We start from the raw sequence: 12,950 nt of genomic DNA, 5'->3' as shown, positions 1-12,950 counted from the left end.
TCTACATAATTGTGTTTTACAATTCAGTATGCTATTTCATGAACACTCAACAGGTATCCTTCTATTCTACCCTGTCTTACTGTATTCTTACTCCAATACTCTTTGTAAGTGGTCAGCAAATATAGCACAGGCATGTTAAAAAGAGACATGAATTGTAAGTCCCTACATATAAAATTTGTTGCCAAGCCTTTATGTGGAATAAAAATTCTGAAAGAGTAACCTAACAGCAAGCGTCAAACCATTAAGTGGAACAAAAAAAATGTTCACTATTTTTAAAAAATATGCTAGCATTACTGGAAGTGCATTACTGGAAGAGCAGCAATAAATAGTTCACTGCTTAAAACATACCCTTTTAAAAGCCATTCATTTATAGATGTAATAGATAGAAGCTGAAGAAATAGCCATATAACTGTTGGGAAGAATACAAGTGTGAAGATCTGCACAAAAAGATGCAATTTTACATGCATCAAAGCACTTGTCAGCTCCTGCAAAACAAAAGAAGAAAAAGGATGCGGTTTTAACAGCTGAAGTTAGTATTGCTCAAATTAGTATCATTAAATACTGTACATTAGCTGCACATATTTTCAAAAAAATCTGTTTCTAAATTTACTAAATAACAGGTTGAACTCACAGTGATATACACAAATACATGACATGACATTGTCTACAATAATTAAGTACAAATTGAATATATTTATTTATTTCATTTTTTTTACTTATTCATAGACTTCATTGAAAGGATTTCAGTCAATTCTTGCACAAAAAGGGGAGGGAAATCATGGCTATATGTTTGGAGTGAGTGGCTGTGCTGAAAAGCCTTAAAATTATATCTTTGAGGATTAACAAGAAGCAATCTATAGCTTGTGCTCTTTTACAATACAGTCATCTCGAGACATGAAATCTATCAAACAGATTTTGCTGATATCAATTTTAAAAATAGGTTTAAAAAAGAGACCTAGCAACTGGGGAATTCTGAAGTTGAAGTTAAAAATGAGGAAGACTGACATACAACTAACAGTAATAATGTCGTCATTTTAAAATGTGGCCCTACTACCAGACTCTTAAAATAACCTAGAATTTTGTTATCATTTCAGTAACAAATGAATAAATAAAAGATGAATGTTCAGTTTGTAGTACCTCTGTTTTCAGGGATAGCCCACTATTGAAGAATATAGCAGAGACAGCTACATATGTGATGGTGATTTCTGGTTTCAGTGGTCCTGGAAGAGAAAACACATTTGAAGCAAGAGTAAACAAAAGCAACAAACTTCTGTAAGTCTTCCCTTTAACCTTTATAGACGGATATTAAGATATTCTCTCCAACTGTGCATTCTATAGAGAAGTTTAAATCAGAATTCTCTCCCACTCTCTCCCTCTTCTCCTCTCCCTCCCTCCCCCTCTTTCTCTCTCTCCTCAATCTAGAACCTGTTGCAATTAGCTGCCTTGTCAAAACTAACAATAACCTTGTGATTAAGAGCAATAGATGCATATAACTCAGTAACGGCAGCCATAAGGTCTAGTTCTCTAGATTGTTAATTATGTAATTTTCATTTCATGCCATCTTAAACTATATTTGCAGTAAAAAAAAATAGGATCTCAAGATCTGGACATGCACTTTAAAGCAAGTTTCTACTAATTTTAGCCATTGTAGGTAATCCTGAAAGTCCAGATTCAAAGAGAAAATAATGTCCATTTTACATGAAATGAACCTTTGGCCACGAACACTTCTGATCATGACCAAATCGGGTTCCAACTAAAAAATCCACAATTTTCTTTTTGCAGCCGATTTCCCCTTCCACGCCATTTTTTGTTGTTGTCGTAAGCACCAAATTTCCAAAATTAGGTTCAGGTCATGACAAAATCAGGCTAGGGCCAAAGCTATGGAACGAATTATGGTCGCGACCAGACTGTATAATAAAGAGAATGATGTTTCTACAAAGCAGGTACAGTAATAGCAGATGGTAGTAAAAGACCCAAGTTCCTTTGTATTCTGCTGTTTAAGAAGAAAAGTTAGGTAATTGTCACACCATTATTCACTAGAGACTATATTTAGAAAGGAACAAAATGTGTGGAAAAGACATGACTGCCTTCTGATTGGTTTTAAATTTCACTTCACATAGGAATCTGCAAAATGCCATCTTTGATGATGCAAAAACAGAGTAATAGGTACTCATCATATTTATGTATCAACATTGCTGGCACCACTTTTAAGTTCTGATAATCGGGGAAGAAAAACACCAATGTTTTCTTGGCAGCCAAAAAGACCCTTAATATTTCTCAAAGTAATGCAGGCTGAACTATTCCCTCAGGCAGTTCTCAGTACAAGACCAGAAAACACACTATTAAAATGAAACATGAGGAGCACAGTTTTGGCACCTTGATACTACAATAATGTGAATAGTTTTTTTAACTTTTTTCCCCCTTAGGTTCAGGTTTGTTGTATATGATCACTGCTTGCATTTTACGAGAGGCCAAATAGAGGACAATTATTACAAAATATTACAAAAGTCAGTACTACTAAGTCAAACACCTGTAGGACTAAAGGCCCACTATCATAGTTGTTCAGGAATCTCTAATTACAAAGACATCAAAGGGCCATATTTTGAAAGATATTTTTGGAAAGGAAGAAAGGGGGTAATCAAAAGCCTATTTAAGAGGTATGATTAAGGTAGCCTACTTGCTGAAGCAAGGATGCAGGCTGCATTTGAAAATGTTTGTTACTAAATAAAACAGGACGGCATGAACTTTTCTAAAGAATATTTATTTAAAAATACCAAGTTTTAAAATAAATCAACATATTAGTTAGTATATACTGACTTCTCACAAAATCCCCACTTGTGGGAACATTAAAAGAAGGTGAATTTGCCTATTATGGAAAATAGAAAATTCTACATTCACTTGATTTTGTCTCGCAAGAAATGAATGGAATCCATAGAATCTATGGGAAATAATCACTTAAAACAATCTTGGGAGATTTATTTTGAGCCTATATAACTTTTATGCATAATAATTCAAGTTCCTCAACCATACCAACATAAGAATCACTAATTAATCACTAAATCACTTAAGAAAAAAACATTAATTTATCATGAGGTTTTAGAAAAAATGGTATACAATACAGAAGAAACATGCTAAAGAAGCTGATAGATGGCAATTCATATCTTACAATTGTAGAGTTTGGAAAACATACACTTTTAAGACTATTTCTCACCGTCAGAATGATCTCGCTACCAATCAAAAGTTTACAAATAATTGTAAAGACTGTAGATAGTAAACACTACAGTCTATTCAGTGAACCATTTCCCCTTCTGTCACAAAACAGGAAATGCACTAAGTACATATCACAGGCACAAACATAGGTCTCACAATCTGATTTCAGTACTGCATACTATAGTATATAGTGTCCAACATTGTATATAACTTAAGGGCTGTGTTACCTAGAATGAGGTTACCTGTCCTGTTAGATCAGAAAAAGTTCCACTGCATGTGAAGTGAGGTATTATGGACAAGAAGTCAAGCTTTATCAACTGTAGCCTCATAGAACACTTTGTTTCTAACCCTTTTCTGTTGTTGCCATAATTTTCCCTGGAGATAGTTTGATTCTGGATCTTAGAAGCCTAAGGCATTTTTTTTTCGGAAGTGATTTGCCAAGGCCTCCCTCCTAGAGCTGAGAGAAAATAATTGGCCTAAAGTCATCCAGCTGGCCTCCTGGTTTCCTGTTGGATGCCTTAACTATACCAAACTGGCTCTTTACTAAAAAAAAAAAAACATTAATAAAGTTACTCTTCCCCTTTCTTGTGGCTATTGTATTATTTTGATTTTTTATACACTGCTGCTTGAGATTCTTTTGGCTTATCCAAAGTGAAAAGATAGAGGTGGTATATAAACTGTGATAATAAAAATAGAATAGCGCAGGTGGGTGTCCTGTATACATACACACAATATAATGTATATAAACACAAAATTTAACAAAGTGAAGCCATCAGTTTGGTTATCTAAAAAAGGAAATTCTGTTCTCTCCTATACTTAGAAGAAAAAGAAGTTCCGGTAAAAGTTTTCCTAAACAGCAGGACAACAGACATATGTAATTCATGTACTGGACTTCACACAGAAGAAAAGTGGTAATTATCTCCAATTAAAGAAAAATAATGTTCCATAGGAAGAGAGGATTACACTTATTATCCCAAGTTGCATTAACACATCAGAGTTAACACGTTGTTTAAATGTTGCCTTCAGTCAGCCCAGAATCAATACAAAATGATCTCATAGTTTATAGGTAGATCCATTACTAAAATAAGAGTTCAAGAAAGTGGTTAAAACGTAATGCCTATTGATACGCATGACCTAATTTAGGAACAGCTTGTCACATTTGACAGCCATTTATGAACTGTAAATCTCTATCGCTTGAACGACTTTGAAGTTTCTACACTTGTTGCATATCCTTAAGTCCTGTAAGTGGTGAACTACTGCTTGCCTTGAAGGGGTGTGTGTAAACTAACTGGTGGGGGGCTACTAGATGCCCTGAAGGGGTTTGTGTAAAGTAACTGGTGGGGCTACTAGTGCCCTGAAGTGGCTGTGTGAACCACTGCTTGCCTTGAAGGGGTGTGTCTAAACTAACTGGTGGGGGGCTACTAGATGCCCTGAAGGGGTTTGTGTAAAGTAACTGGTGCGGGGCTACTAGTGCCCTGAAGTGGGTGTATGAACCACTGCTTGCCTTGAACGGGTGTGAGTAAACTAACTGGTGGGGGGCTAACTTTAAGCTTATGTGAGCTTCAACTCCCAGAATTGCCCAGCCAGCATGACTAGCTGAGGGATTCTGGGAGTTGAAGACCACAAATCTTAAAAGTTGCCAAGTTTGGAGAGCCCTACCTTAAGAGGTGCGTGTGAATTAACCAGTGAGGCGCTACGGCCTGCCCTAAAGGAGTGCGTGTGAACTGCTTCACCCCTACTTCGACAGCAGCCGAAAACGCACACGAGTTGCCTCTTCCTGCAACTGCAGCCGGATCCTTCCACGCGGAAGTGGTGTCTCCCAGCGCTCGCTCGCTCGCTCGCTGGCGGGCCGGCCGGGCGTGCAACGTGTCACCTCAACTCCGTCCGGGAGTTTTGAGTCCGACCTTCTTCCCCTGAAGGCAGAACCCGTGCTCTTCCCAAGGAGGGACGGTAGGAAACCCATAAGGAAGAGGAAGGCAGCTGGACTCCAACGGCGCTGCCCCGTTACGAAGGGAACACTCTTGCATTGCTCAGGCAGAGACAATCCCCCCCACCCCCAGTCCTACTGAGCCCCGATTTTTGGGGGGGAGGGGGACAGCAGTCGGAAAGGGGGTTCAGCTCCGACCCGGGGCAGCAGCCCTGCCTGTTTCTCTTTGGCCGGCAAACCAGCGAGCCCCGAGTGTGAAGGGGCGGGGGGCGGGAGCGTCCCCGGCAGACTTACCCCCCTTCACCCCAAAGGCCGGCTCCAGCTTGGCGACGGTGATGGCCAGGACGATCCCCAGCATGAACCAGTCCTTCCTCAGCCGCTCCAGGACGCCCATGGCAGCGGCGGCGGCGGCGGGGCTGGCCGAGAGGCTTGGGCGGCCGCGAGGAGCGAGGGAAAGGAGGGCGGGGAGGAGAGTCGGTCAGGACTTCCCTCGGGCCCTCCTCCCGCACGGAGCAGCTCCGCAACGGTGCCGCCGGCCGCGGCCAAACCAGTCAAACGCCGCTCCCGCCGCCGCTGGGGAAGTCTCCAGTGACAGGCGCTCTCTGAAAGCCGCCATCGCTACCACGCGACCGCTAATAGACTCGCGCGCGCTTCGCCTCGCTCCGGAGCAGGGGTCTCTAACCTTGGCTACTTTAAGCCTGGCGGACTTCAACTCCCAGAATTCCCCAGCCAGTAAAGCTGGTTTGGGGAATTCTGGGAGTTGAAGTCCCCTGGTCTGGAGGGCAAGAGGGCGGCAGCAAGCCCGCCTGGCAGGACCCCGGAGGCCTCAGCAGGTAGGACTTTCTGCCCCCGGGGGGAGAGCCTCCCGGGAGACGCGGGACGACCCCAAGCGGCGGCCAAACGCTAATCCGAAGGAGCGCCACCGCCGCCAGAACTGGGTCCTAAGAAGAGCGCCTAAGAAGGAGGCTAAACGAAGGAGCCCACCCCGTGCATTTCCTCAAGTTGGACGGAGGCGCTTGAGAGGGCAGCAATCCTGCCCCGCTGCCCGGCTTCCTCGGCGGGTGGCCATCGGAGGACGGGGAAGTCGGGAAAAGCCCTTCTTAGCCGAGCCAGCGGCCGGGAGGAAAAGGAATGTGGGAAAGGACTTGCGCGCCTCTTCGAAACTTTACGCCCGCTCTGTGACGACGCCACGGCGTTTAAAGCGTGAGAACGGGCCGGGGGGGGCGGACCGGGGGCGGGGTTAATGCTTTCAATTCCTGGCGTGAGACGCGTGTCGCGGGACTCGCACTTCGGGAGGGCGAAGAGGGGGCTAGGGGTTGTGTGAGCGCGCGCACCTAAGCGACCGATGATTAAAAAGCGGCCGGGAATTACTTCCCTTTTGAATCGTGGGGGTAATAGAGTCACAAGAGGGTGTACGACTTGTTGGGATTTGTTTTAATATTAGTTACCCACTGCTGAGAGATTTTCCTCCCTCCCTCCTTCCTTCCTTCCCTCCTTCCTGATGCGATCTTTCTTTCTTGTGTGCGTTTATCCAAGAAGATTTAGAGCTTCTTTGTAAGAATTTCATGCAGAGAGAGAGAGAGAGAGAGAGAGAGAGAGCGAGCTGCAGGAACAGGTAGGTTTGGGGAGGAAACCTCCGTCCCTGGTTCTGAAGTCTCAGCCTCTTGACTCCGCTGTTTCTGCAGCCGCACTTTTAGCCTTGATCCCTGCGGGTTGGACGACGCAATTCTGACTCAAAACCTCGAAGTAGAGATTATAGTTTATTGCGCCTGCATGCATGTGGTTGATTTGCTGTCTCACTCCTCATGGCAATTTACATGTGACAAAAAGAAATAAAATGTAAAGGCGGTAACAAAAATATCACAATATCAAATAATATAGAACGGTGTTACCCATTAAATTGGCCATCATAACGTCACGAGGCCAGAATTATTAATTGTTCAGTGGAGAAAGGACACGGATGCAGCATGGAAGCTCTTGCAAAGTATCTTCTGGTCTGGTCTGAGAGGGCCGTGATGCATTCTCGGGCATTAGGAAGAAGTTTCTCCTGGCTTCATTAGCTCCTCCTTTCCTGCTTCCCATCTTAGGTATAGGAGTGACAACTGCCAGAGTTCCCAGTCAGGATGTTGGGCAAGGCTGGGCTGCAGTTCTGGAAGTTCCAGTTTCAGCTTCTGAAGGACACCAGCTCATGGTTATATTTGCTGATCTCCCTTGTCAAAGATTTACTTTTATCACTCATCTGTTCTGTTTTACCATGGTTGCATAATCTGATAAAAGCAACACACCCTCAAAAGTGAAACACTATTTGATACATTTGATTTGTTAAATTGAACTGTCTGTTTAAACAGTGGTGCAGTCCAATATGCATTTACAGAAATTCAAGGATAATTTAATCCCTGTTAAGATTAAGATGATTATTCTGGTGTTTTGTAGGAAAGAAACTCTCCAGAGGTTGCTGAAGTACTGTTCTGTTTAACTGTAGCTAGCACAGGAGTTGCAACATCCTCATTACTGTGCCTAGCTAATTCCTGGTGGATACAAGACAAGTTTTATCTTAAGAGAGCAGATGCTACACTGTTTATATTTAAGAAATGCCTGTTTACTCTTTAAATGTTAAAGAAATGAAATTTTCTTAAGAAATGTTTCTATTTAAGAAATGCCTATGTTTACTCTTACATCAAAGATTGCCACAATCATCAGGTAAGAGCTACTGTGAGATGCTTTTCTTTCCCCAACACAGAAGTTTGCAATATAGCTAAAAGAACATATTCAAAAGCAGCATTAATAAATCAAATATAGTTTTTGCACATCTGTCCAGAAGCAAGTTCCACAGACTCCCACCATAAAATAAGTGGTGTACAGGACAGCATGAATGAGAAATTATCAGGACTATTGAAAGAGACTAAGCAGAATCTCTGTAATATTTAATTTGGAAAGGGATCTGTTTCTTATTGCTGAAGTTGCACATTTTAGCATTGGTTTATCTGCTCCTGTATTCCTATTTATTTTCTTAATTCTAAAATTCAGGATGTTTCCTGTTATTTACGTGAATGACGTCCAAGACGCTATCTATGCTTAGCATATGAATGAGTCTTTCAAAATAGACCACTGAACCACAAATTAAGCAGCCATATTTCTGTCTAAGATGGTAGGATAACCGATGAAGTTATTTTATCTTTCTGTGTATCATGCAAACAAAGAAATTAAATTGCTTTAATAAATCACAGAAAAGCATCCTGTATGGTTAGAACCATTAGCTTCTGTTCTTGCCTTTCCAGTTGATGTGTGAGGACCATTCCTTCTCCTTAAGGACTTAGGCATCACCTACTGGTTCTGAGCATTGCATTGCTAACTCCTCCCCAATAAAGTACGTAACCAGACAGTGAGAAAAATCTATTCCATCCTTTTGAATTGTTTTCATTGGTCCCAATAGCCCTTTCCCATCCCTCATCTTGCAGGATAATTTTTTCAACTGCTGCTCTGCCTTTTTATACTCCATATATGAACTAACTTTTCCACAAAACTGTTTGAAGCCTGCAAATAAAGCAAGCCACTCAAATGTTCAGTAAGGTGGTACTTAGTCACAAAGTACAAAAATGAGGAAGTAATAAAGGGGGAGGATGAAGAAGTTATGAGGGGTCCTTGGTGCTCTCAGCTTGCAGATGTTTCATTACCCAAACTAGGTAACATCATCAGTGGTAGTTTCCTATCCACTAGCACTGATGATGTTACCTATTTTGGGTAATGAAATGCCTGCAAGAAAAAAAGGAAGCTCAGAGAGCACCAAGGGCCCCTCATATCAATCCTGAGTTGCAAATAGTCTCCTTTATGAATAAGTTAAGTTTCCACGTTTTTTTCCCACTGGATGGAAAAGGCAGGTGTTTGAACAGATCTCCTCTCTTAAGCTTATAGTATTAAAATCAACCTTTTGGAGCTACAGGATAATTTCCAAGGCCTTGTTTGTTTCTTGTTTATCTCTTGCATTCATATGGCTGCCATCTCACAAAAAGCAGTCCTGGACAACGTACAACTTGTAACATTTTCATGTTAGTAAGACAAGAATTTGGAAGGCCGTCACTTGGGATAACTGCTGGGGACTTTTGCATTGACAAACTAGCCAGCATGTAGGTCACTGGATGCCAAGTACAAGTACACCAGAAGGTTACTCTTCCTGCATCCACAAATGCAAATGTTCAGTATTATCTCTTCCTAAATTTGTCTTTGTCTTGGCAGAAGTCACGTTTTCAAGCAAAGATCGGAGTTGCAGAGGCATATCGTGTTTATTTCCTAAGAAAAACATGTGAATATACAGTTGTGTACAAATGGATGTGAAAAGTAAGGCAAGAAGCCTGCAATTGCAAGAATGGTATCCATAGATATAAGGAGACGCCTGAGGTTCATGTTGAGGATCGCAAGAGTTGCTGGTCCAGGGTTGTTCATTTGGTTCATCCTTTATGACAAAACAAACAAATCCATCTTGTTTAGAAATGGATGGGTGACTGGCAAACCCCTTGGTGCTTTTTGCTATTCTTCAATACTGTTTTAATAATAATAATACTGACATTTCTGTACAGTCAATTTGGAAAAGAGCATTAGCATTACTGGCTAATTCAGTCATTTCATCAAATATAAGCTGTTGTAGAGAGCCGAGCCCCATGATTCTGTAACATCTGCCTTTCCTTTGGGAAAGGGCACACCTATTATAAAATAAAGACAACTTAATCTCTTATGATTTATTCTATTTCATTATGTATGAGTTCCTGCCGAATGAGATTTCTCCGAGTCTTGGGAAAATATATAGGATCTTCTGTACTACACCTAGAAGTCAGTGGACTTATTTCAATGTTAAATAAATCTCTTCCAATCATAAAATACCATGTCCTTGGCTATGTATGCCGTGCTTCTTCTACCTCCCTCTTCCTTCAAACTCATCTCTGTGTGGATTAACTTATTCCTATTTCCAACCATAATTTATCAGGTGTTGTATGCATTTTCTCATATTGAGTATGGCAATCTTCACCTTTTCAGCCTTCCTACGCACACTGATGTTTTACAGTCCCACTGTGGTTTAAATGGTAAATTTCTTGGGAGAAGAAAGTTTTCTCTTTACCTGTGGTGCTCCATAAACACAATATGCACTGATAGCAATGTATGAAATACTAATACAATTATGATCTTGGCACTATAGTTGGGCCTTTTGATTAAAAGATATCCATAATATGGAATTATGTTACTAAAGTATTGTTACACATTACGATTTTGATCTTTGTGTTCCACTACACTTAGTCACATGCAAGTTTCATCTTGACTTGTGGCTTAGTGCAGGAAACCCCGCCAATTAGAACATAGCTGGTAAACCCAGGTTAGATAGGCTGTGATTCAACATGCATTTTGTTTCATCACATTGTTTATTTCAACAGTTTAATATTCAAGCCAAACACCATTTACGGTTAGGGTTAGATAATGTGTGCCCATAATTTATATTTCAGTTTGTTTATACCTGTTAATCTTTTACATGTTTCCCTCTCTGATAGCCCAGAGCAGGGGTGTGAAATTCACATCGTCACGGCGATGTCTTGTGATGTATTGGGACTTTTCCCCCCTTTGCTAAACCGGGCCTAGGCACAGCCAGCACGTGATGCATCCCACCCATGGGCCAGGAATTTGACAGCTCTGGTCTAGAGCTATTTGATACGTTGTTTCTTAGCTAATGTGGTTAAAAATGTTAATTCACTAGATGTTTATATGATGACAGGCCTAGTTAAAGTCTACTCTATTAAGAATGATGTCTAAAGAACTGCCTTGATAGTGGCCTGACCTTTACATTCGTATCTCTTTGATTTAATTTCATCATGCGACATTCTTTATCCTCATATAAATAGCGAGCTAAACGATTTTCATGAATGCTGTGGGATTTTTAAATTATATGGTAGTGAGTATCATCCGATCATGCATTGAGACAGCAGAGATTTCTGAATAAAAGGAAGCCCCCCACAAGATAAAGATGCCTCAAATGAAAAAAAAAGAGGGGAGTAAATAATTTAAATTGGGAAGAACAAAGAGAGTCAAAAGGAACAAGATAAAGAGATGTATTAATTATAAATGCAGAAGTTGAAAAAGATATATAGCAATATAAGAGAGAAAGGTTACAACCCATTTTGACTTCTCATAAGTATTAAATGGTATAATTTTAAGTTTTCTCAGCCTCCGAGAGAAATGGGTCTTGCTATTTTGCCCCAGGAAATTAGTCAAAATTACATTAAATGAGAAAAAAGTGTTAAAATATCTGCTGAGAATGTGGCATATTTGAAGAAGTATCTGCTTTCATATCTAGTTTTACCCATATATAAACTGCTTTCCTAAAGCTGATACTATTGAGATATCTAGGACTACAATTTCCATTATGTCAAGCAGCATAGCTGATGACCATATTGTCACTCTGGCTTGGAAGCAGTGGTCGTTAATATATAATAGCAACAGCACTTAGACTTATATACTGCTTCATCGTGCTCTACAGTCCTCTCTAAGCTGTTTACAGTCATCATATTGCCCCCAACAATCTGGGTCCTCATTTTAATGACCTCAGGAGGATGGAAGGCAAAGTCAACCTTGAGCCAGTGAGGATTGAACTCCTGGCCATCTGCAGAATTAGTCTGCAACACTGCACTCTAACCACTGTGTCACCATGGCCCTTGAAACCTGCTAAATTGGGAAAATTGAATTAATTTGTCAGTGGACATGAAGCACTCCTGCGATCATAGGGTATATATAGTTACTCAGAAAATCCTGCCCACTGACACGTTAATAAAAAATCCCTGAGATTGTGTTTGGGAAAAGGCAGTCAAGATGAATGAAAATTCCTAAAGAAGGAGATATTAAGTGGACAGCTGCAAACAATTATGATGAGAAGAAAAAGTGGAGGACAGCTAAAGAAGTCAAATGTGAAGATCTTGGTTTGCTTGATTTATAAGTAAGATGTACAGGAAATGGAAACGGAGTCAGGCCCCAAGAGGAGGTGAAGTGGAGAATTTGCTCAGATTAAGCTGATATTTGTAAGAAAGCTAATAATAAGAACAAAAAAAAGGACTATTTACATGAATTCAAAAGAAAAGGATCAGAAAAGATTCTGTGTATCAGCTGCTCAATGAAGAAAGCAAAAAAGAAACACAAAAATGCATAAGGTAATAAAGAAAAGGCAGAGCTTTGCCTATTTCAGTTCCATCTTCTGCAAACAAAATCAAAAAGTGTCCCACCAAAATTTTAATATTAAGATGAAGGAATAAAACTGAAGTTAGAGACTTCATCAGGGAATAGGCCTTTACTTGGAAAATAATTTAAACCAGAGGGCTCCAAACTTGGCAACTTTAAGACTCGTGGACTTCAATTCCCAGAATTCTCCAGCCCACAAGTCTGAAAGTTGCCAAGTTTGGGGGTCCCTGATTTAAACCCTCAGCCTTTGGAGGTCCTGAAGGAAATAATTGAGGTTCTGTCTGAACCCTGTTTTACAATGGTATGAAATTGATGTTGGGCATATCATGGTATTGTGCATGTATTGTTTTTCATGCTTTTATGCCTTATTTTTGAGAAAACCTGGAGAACCAGCATAGTGCTAGACAAGGAAGGAACAAATATTGTCCCTGACTTCAAAATAGGGGAAAAGAAGATACAGCAAATAAGTCTGATATTGATATTTAGGAAAATTTTAGAATAGATCACAAAGAGATTTGATATGCATGCATCTTGAAAAAAATATAGTAATTATCAGAAGTCCACATGGATTTGTCAAGACTGATTTACCCTATTTTTGTTTGGG

General features: G+C 40.5%; 1 protein-coding gene across 3 annotated transcripts in view; it reads right to left on the bottom strand.

Annotated features, from left to right (window-relative positions):
• The window catches only part of SLC10A7 (solute carrier family 10 member 7), a 142,321-nt gene extending 136,059 nt beyond the window's left edge, over positions 1 to 6,262 (bottom strand). The window contains exons 1-3 of one of the 3 annotated variants that reach the window (XR_015744100.1): positions 5,432 to 5,777; positions 1,138 to 1,220; positions 349 to 485 (exon numbers count right to left, since the gene is read on the bottom strand). Coding sequence is in view for 2 of the 3 variants with exons in the window: in XM_026698123.2 (XP_026553908.1) it covers positions 349 to 485; positions 1,138 to 1,220; positions 5,432 to 5,531 (320 nt within the window). In the remaining variant the exon portion in view is untranslated. Of the gene's footprint in view, positions 1 to 348; positions 486 to 1,137; positions 1,221 to 5,431 lie in introns of all 3 variants that reach the window. The other 2 variants (XM_026698123.2, XM_087936079.1) reach the window with 2 other exon arrangements.
• Between the last annotated feature and the right edge of the window lie 6,688 nt (positions 6,263 to 12,950).

This window comes from Pseudonaja textilis, chromosome 6 (assembly GCF_049901715.1).
Source record: "Pseudonaja textilis isolate UNSWEBS1 chromosome 6, rPseTex1.2, whole genome shotgun sequence".
NCBI classification, from domain to species: Eukaryota; Metazoa; Chordata; class Lepidosauria; order Squamata; family Elapidae; genus Pseudonaja; species Pseudonaja textilis.
Note: the sequence above shows the minus strand (reverse complement) of the source record. Positions and strands in the feature narration are given on the sequence as shown.